A 6,956-nucleotide genomic window follows, 5' to 3' on the forward strand; every position below is an offset into this window, starting at 1 on the left:
TTTTTGGGAATTTGAGGAATTTGTGGGGTTTTTTGGGGGAAATTTTGGGTAATTTGAGGAGGGGGTTTGGGTTCCCCCCCTCCTCACTCGCTGGAGGACTCGGAGCCATCGCTGGCGCTCTCCTCCTCCTCCTCCTCTTCCTCCTCTTCCTCCTCCTCCTCTTCCTCCTCCTCGCTGGGGCTGAGCTGGGGGCTGCGGGGCGCCGCGCCCCCCCCCTCGCTGCCTTCCTCTTCCTCTTCCTCCTCCTCCTCCTCCTCCTCCTCCTCTTCCTCGTCGTTGTCGCTGCCGAAAATCTCCTCCTGGTCCCGCGCGGCCCGGGCGGCGTCGCTGCCCCCCCGGCGGCCCCCCCGGGAGCCTTCGGCCTCCTCCTCCTCCTCCTCCTCATCCTCGCTGCGCCCGGAGCCGCCCCCGCGCTCCGAGCCCGAGCCAGAGCCTTCGGCCTCCTCCTCCTCCTCCTCGCTCTCGCTGCCCTTCGGCCGCTCCTCGTCTGCCCGGGGAGGGGGGGGGTCCTCAGAGGGCTGAGACCCCCCCCAAATGGGGGGATGGGGCAGGGGAGGGGGCCCAGTCTGTCCCCGTCTGTCCCAGTCTCCCCCAGTTTGTCCCAGTGTGTCCCAGTCCCGCTCACCGCGTCTCCAGCTCGTTGTAGTAGACGCCGTCGCCCTCGCGGAAGATGAAGAAATAATTCTCCTCGTAGCCCTTGCTGGCCTTGTTCTTCACGTTCCAGTTGTACTCCCGGGCGATCTTGTAGTCGTACCTGGGGGGGCCGGGGGGGTCGGGGCGGGGCCGCGGGACCCCCGAGAACGCCCCCAAATCCCGACGGGGACCCCCAAAACCTCCCCGAGTTCGGGGGCGTCGGGGTCGCTCCTGGCAGGGATTTGGGACCCCCAGAACTGCACCCAAAGCCCCCCCTGGGGGGACTCAGGGGACCCCCCCAATCTCAAGGGACTCCCCTCAATCCCAAAGACCCCTCCCCAATCCCAAACCCCCTCCCCAAATCCCCAATTTTCCCCCAAATCCCCCCGGGATTCGCTGCAGGTTTTTCATTTCCCAGGAGCCCCCAGAGCTCTCAAACCCCCCAATAATTTTTTAAAAATTTTTTTATGATTCTCCTCGGGTTTTGGGGCCCCCCCCGGGTTTTGGGGCCCCCCCGGGTTTTGGGCCCCTACACGTCCTCGGGGGCGTAGTCCACGTCCTCCTCCTGGTCCCGCTTGCGCTTGCGCAGCGTCTCCTCCACGGGCAGGAAATAGGCCACGAACTGGTTCCCCTCCTCGTCCATCATCCCCCTGGGTGACCCGAATCGGCCCAAAATTACCCCAAAATCAGCACCAAAAAATACCCCAAAATCAGCCCAAAATTACCCCAAAAACAGCACCAAAAACGGCACAAAATCAGCACCAAAAACAGCCCAAAATTACCCCAAAAACAGCACCAAAAACGGCACAAAATCAGCACCAAAAACAGCCCAAAATTACCCCAAAAACAGCACCAAAAAATACCCCAAAATCAGCGCAAAATCAGCACCAAAAACAGCCCCAAATCAGCCCACAATTACCCCAAAAACAGCACCAAAACCAGCCCAAAATTACCCCAAAACCAGCCCAAAACCAGTGCAAAATCAGCACACAAACAGCCCCAAATCAGCCCAAAATTACCCCGAAATCAGCACCAAAAAATACCCCAAAATCAGCGCAAAATCAGCACCAAAAATTACCCCAAAAACAGCACAAAACCCAGACCAGACTCAGCCTAGAAACAGCCCAGAATCAGCCCAAAATTACCCCAAAATCACCCCAAAAACAGCACCAAAATCAGCACCAAACCAGCCCCAAAATCACCCCAGAATCAGCCAAAAATGAGCCCCAAAAAACAACCCAAAATCACCCCCAAAACCAGCCCAAAACGAGACCAGAGTCAGCCCCAAAATCGGCCCAAAATTACCCCAAAACCAGCACCAAAAACAGCCCAAAATTACCCCAAAACCAGTGCAAAATCAGCACAGAAACAGCCCCAAATCAGCCCAAAATTACCCCAAAACCAGCACCAAAAACAACCCAAAATCACCCCCAAAACCAGCCCAAAACGAGACCAGAGTCAGCCCAAAATCCCCCAAATCGGGGTCATTTCGGGGTGGATTTGGGGTGAATTTGGGGGATTTTGGACCTGATCATGGCCTGGGACATCATCTCCAGATTTTGGGGTTTTTGGGGTGGATTTTGGGGTGAATTTGGGGGATTTTGGGACCTGATCATGGCCTGGGACATCATCTCCAGCGCCGCCGCCCCCGAGGTGTCCTTGGGGGCCGGGTCGGAGTCGAAGATCACTTGGGCACAGGGGTTGATCCACATCTGGGGGAAAAAACGGGGAAATTGGGCAAAACAGGGCAAAAATGGGGGAAAAAACAGAAAAAAAAGAGGAAAATGGGGAGAAAATGGGGGAAAATGGGGAAAAATTGAGAAAAACGGGGAAAAATGGGGAAAAAACAGAAAAACAATTGGAGAAAAATCGGGGGGAAAATGGGGGAAAAATGGGACGGAAAAATGGGGAAAAAATGGGGAAAAACAGAAAAAATCAGGGGGTGGGAGGGGGGAATAGGAAGAGGGAGGGAACAGGAGAGTGGGGGGAAAACTGGGGGGTGGAAAATGGGGATTTGGGGTGGAATATTGGGGATTTTGAGGGGGAAAAGGGATTTAGTAGGGAAAACAGGATTTTGGGGAAAGAAAATGGGATTTTGGGGAGGGAAAATTGGATTTTGAGGGTAAAATTGGGTATTTTTGGGGGGAATATTTGGGATTTTGGGGGGGAAAAAAGGGATTTTGGATCTAGGAGGGAAAATGGGATTTTGGGGAGGAAATTGGAGCTCAGGGGTGAACAGGGCTGGGGAGCCCCAAAATCACCTTGAAGTCGGGGAACACGGGCATCACCTCCAGGGGGGTCACCCGGGGCTTGCTGTAGTGCTGAGAGATCTGCAGGGAGAGCGGGGTGAGCCCCAAGCAGCCCCGAAGAAACCCCAAAACAGCCCCAAAGAAACCCCAAAACAGCCCCAGGAACCCCCAGAAACAGCCCCAAAGAAACCCCAAATCCTCCCCAAAATCACCCCAAAATCAGCCCCAGGAACGCCCAGAATCAGCCCCAAGAAACACCTGAATCCCTCCCCAAAAATCCCCTAAAATCACCCCCAAAACACCTGGAAAAAACCCAAAACCCTCCCCAAAATCACCCCCAAACACAGCCTAAAACCCCCAAAAACTCCTCACCAAAAACAGCCCAAAATTACCCCAAAACCAGTGCAAAATCAGCACAGAAACAGCCCCAAATCAGCCCAAAATTACCCCGAAATCAGCACCAAAAATGGCACAAAATCAGCACAAAAAACAGCCCAAAATATCCACAAAATCAGCACCAAAAATTACCCCAAAATCAGCGCAAAATTAGCACCAAAAACAGCCCCAAATCAGCCCACAATTACCCCAAAATCAGCACCAAAAACAACCCAAAATCACCCCCAAAACCAGCCCAAAACGAGACCAGAGTCAGCCCAAAAAACAGCCCAAAATCCCCCAAATCGGGGTCATTTCGGGGTGGATTTGGGGTGAATTTGGGGGATTTTGGACCTGATCATGGCCTGGGACATCATCTCCAGATTTTGGGGTTTTTGGGGTGGATTTTGGGGTGAATTTGGGGGATTTTGGGACCTGATCATGGCCTGGGACATCATCTCCAGCGCCGCCGCCCCCGAGGTGTCCTTGGGGGCCGGGTCGGAGTCGAAGATCACTTGGGCACAGGGGTTGATCCACATCTGGGGGAAAAACGGGGAAATTGGGCAAAACAGGGCAAAAATGGGGGAAAAAACAGAAAAAAAAGAGGAAAATGGGGAGAAAATGGGGGAAAATGGGGAAAAATTGAGAAAAACGGGGAAAAATGGGGAAAAAACAGAAAAACAATTGGAGAAAAATCGGGGGGAAAATGGGGGGAAATGGGAGGGAAAAATGGGGAAAAAATGGGGAAAAACAGAAAAAAAATTGGGGTAAAAACAGGAAAAAATTGAGAAAAACGGGAAAAAAATGGGGAAAAATGGGAGAAAATAGGGGAAAAAATGAGGGAAAATAGGGAAAAAGGCAGGGGGGAAATGGGAAAAAATGGGAGAAAAACAGAAAAAAATGGGGAAAAACAGAAAAAATCAGGGGGTGGGAGGAGGAATAGGAAGAGGGAGGGAACAGGAGAGTGGGGGGAAAACTGGGGGGTGGAAAATGGGGATTTGGGGAGGAATATTGGGGATTTTGAGGGGGAAAAGGGATTTAGTAGGGAAAACAGGACTTTGGGGAAAGAAAATGGGATTTTGGGGAGGGAAAATTGGATTTTGAGGGTAAAATTGGGTATTTTTGGGGGGAATATTTGGGATTTTGGGGGGGAAAAAAGGGATTTTGGATCTAGGAGGGAAAATGGGATTTTGGGGAGGAAATTGGAGCTCAGGGGTGAACAGGGCTGGGGAGCCCCAAAATCACCTTGAAGTCGGGGAACACGGGCATCACCTCCAGGGGGGTCACCCGGGGCTTGCTGTAGTGCTGAGAGATCTGCAGGGAGAGCGGGGTGAGCCCCAAGCAGCCCCGAAGAAACCCCAAAACAGCCCCAAAGAAACCCCAAAACAACCCCAGGAACCCCCAGAAACAGCCCCAAAGAAACCCCAAATCCTCCCCAAAATCACCCCAAAATCAGCCCCAGGAACCCCCAAAACCCTCCCCAAAATCAGCCCCAGGAACCCCCAGAAACAGCCCCAAAGAAACCCCAAATCCTCCCCAAAATCACCCCAAAATCAGCCCCAGGAACCCCCAAAACCCTCCCCAAAATCAGCCCCAGGAACCCCCAGAAACAGCCCCAAGAAACACCCGAATCCCTCCCCAAAAATCCCCTAAAATCACCCCCAAAACACCTGGAAAAAACCCAAAACCCTCCCCAAAATCAGCCCCAGGAACCCCCAGAAACAGCCCCAAAGAAACCCCAAATCCTCCCCAAAATCACCCCAAAATCAGCCCCAGGAACGCCCAGAATCAGCCCCAAGAAACACCTGAATCCCTCCCCAAAAATCCCCTAAAATCACCCCCAAAACACCTGGAAAAAACCCAAAACCCTCCCCAAAATCACCCCCAAACACAGCCTAAAACCCCCAAAAACTCCTCCCAAAAATCACCGAAAAAAATCCCCCCAAAAATCCCAAAAAAATTCCCCAAAATTCCAAAAAATCCCCAAAAATCCCCCAAAAAATTCTCCCAAAACTCCCAAAAAATCATCAAAAAATCTGCAAAAATCCCCCCAAAAATCCCCAAAAAACCCCAAAAACATCACCAAAATTACCCCAAAAAGTCCCCAAAAACATCCCAAAATCACCGCAAAAACATCCCCAAAACCACCCCAGAAATCTCCCCAAAAACCCCAAAACTGCTCCCAAAGAACCCCAAAAGCCCCAAAAGCCCCAGAAAGCCCCAAACCCCCAGAATTTCCCCCAAAAGCCCCAACTGCCCCAAAACAGCCCCAAAAACAGCCTCAAAAACAGCCCAGAACCAGCCCAAAAACTGCCCAAAACCAGCCCCAAAAACTGCCCCAGAACGGCCCAGAACCAGCCCAAAACCGCCCGAAAATCGCCCGAAAATCGCCCCAAAAACTGCCCCGAAACAGCCCAGAAACAGCCCAAAAACTGCCCCAAAACAGCCCCAAAACAGCCCAAAACCAGCCCAAAAACTGCCCCAAAACAGCCCAGAAACAGAGCCAGAACAGCCCAGAACCACCCCAAAAACTGCCCCAAAACAGCCCCAAAACAGCCCAAAACCCGCCCCAAAAACCACCCCAAAAACAGAGCCAAAACAGCCCAAAAACACCCCAAAAACTGCCCCAAAACAGAGCCAGAACAGCCCAAAACAGCCCAAAACGGACCCAAAATGGACCCAAAACCAGCCCCAAAACTGCCCCAAAACCAGACTCAAATCAGGGCAGACTCACCCCAAAAACAGACCCAAAACCAGCCCGGATTTGGGGTGAGAACGGGGATTTGGGGCCAGAGTGGGGGGTTTGGGGTGAGAATGGGGGGATTTAGGGTCAGAGTGGGGGGTTTGGGGTCAGCTCAAAGGGTTTGGGGTGAGAACGGGGATTTGGGGTCAGGATGGGGGATTTGGGGTCAGAGCGAGGGTTTGGGGTGATTTTGAGGCAGTTTTGGGGCTCTTTTAGGACGATTTTAGGAGAGCCCTGAGGCAGTTTTTGGGTGGTTTTGGGCTGTTTGGAGTGGTTTTGGAGCAGTTTTTGGGTGGTTTCAGGGCTGTTTGGTGCTGGTTTTGGGCAGTTTTTGCCCGTTTTTAGGCAGTTTTTGGGGCAGTTTGTTTTGGGGTGATTTTGGGGTGATTTGGGGCGGTTTTGGGCTCACCCCCGGGGTCTATCCTGTAGGTGTCAGGGTTGATGAGGTCGATGGGGCAGTTTTGGGTGGTTTTAGGGCAGTTTTTGGGTGATTTTAGGGCAGTTTTAGGGTGGTTTCAGGGCTGTTTGGTGCTGGTTTTGGGCCGTTTTTGGGGCTGTTTGTTTCGGGGTGATTTTGGGGTGATTTGGGGCGGTTTTGGGGCTCACCCCCGGGGTCTATCCTGTAGGTATCCGGGTTGATGAGGTCGATGGGGCAGTTTTTGGGCTGTTTTAGGGTGGTTTTGAGGCAGTTTTGGGGCTGTTTTAGGCCGTTTTTGGGCCGTTTTTAGGCAGTTTTGGGGCTGTTTGTTTTGGGGTGATTCGGGGCGGTTTTGGGGCAGTTTTGGGCTCACCCCCGGGGTCTATCCTGTAGGTATCCGGGTTGATGAGGTCCATGGGGCAGTTTTTGGGCTGTTTTAGGGTGGTTTTGAGGCAGTTTTGGGGCCGTTTTTGGGCAGTTTTTGGCCGGTTTTGGGGCTGTTTTTTTCAGGGTGATTTTGGGGTGATTTGGGGCGGTT

At 52.6% G+C, this 6,956-nt stretch overlaps 1 protein-coding gene across 2 annotated transcripts; it reads right to left on the reverse strand.

The window, feature by feature from the left end:
* Window positions 1-588: 588 nt before the first annotated feature.
* Window positions 589-5,013, reverse strand: PAF1 (PAF1 homolog, Paf1/RNA polymerase II complex component). Of its 2 annotated transcripts, XM_039733856.1 has the most exons (5): window positions 4,995-5,013; window positions 4,503-4,637; window positions 3,693-3,796; window positions 1,167-1,283; window positions 589-754 (listed from the first exon to the last, which is right to left on the reverse strand). In XM_039733856.1, exons 2-5 carry the CDS (start codon window positions 4,524-4,526, stop codon window positions 622-624), a joined length of 378 nt encoding a protein of 125 aa, XP_039589790.1. In that variant the 5' UTR covers window positions 4,527-4,637; window positions 4,995-5,013; the 3' UTR covers window positions 589-621. The 2 variants fall into 2 exon arrangements, with proteins under 2 accessions (XP_039589790.1, XP_039589789.1); XM_039733855.1 differs by lacking the exons at window positions 3,693-3,796; window positions 4,503-4,637; window positions 4,995-5,013 and adding exons at window positions 2,242-2,345; window positions 2,895-3,048 and having other exon boundaries at window positions 594-754.
* Window positions 5,014-6,956: the final 1,943 nt, after the last annotated feature.

The sequence above is a fragment of the Passer montanus genome, unplaced genomic scaffold (assembly GCF_014805655.1).
Source record: "Passer montanus isolate IOZ18808 unplaced genomic scaffold, ASM1480565v1 scaffold895, whole genome shotgun sequence".
Lineage (NCBI taxonomy): Eukaryota > Metazoa > Chordata > Aves > Passeriformes > Passeridae > Passer > Passer montanus.

Excerpts from the sequence above, each read along its gene's own strand:
- PAF1 (XM_039733856.1), bottom strand. The coding sequence starts at position 4,526 with ATGCCCGTGTTCCCCGACTTCAAG. Across the intron at positions 1,284-3,692 it reads ATGTCCCAGGCCATGATCAG|GGGGATGATGGACGAGGAGG; the intron begins GTCCCAAAATCC and ends CGGGTCACCCAG. Across the intron at positions 755-1,166 it reads GACTACGCCCCCGAGGACGT|GTACGACTACAAGATCGCCC; the intron begins GTAGGGGCCCAA and ends CGGCCCCCCCAG.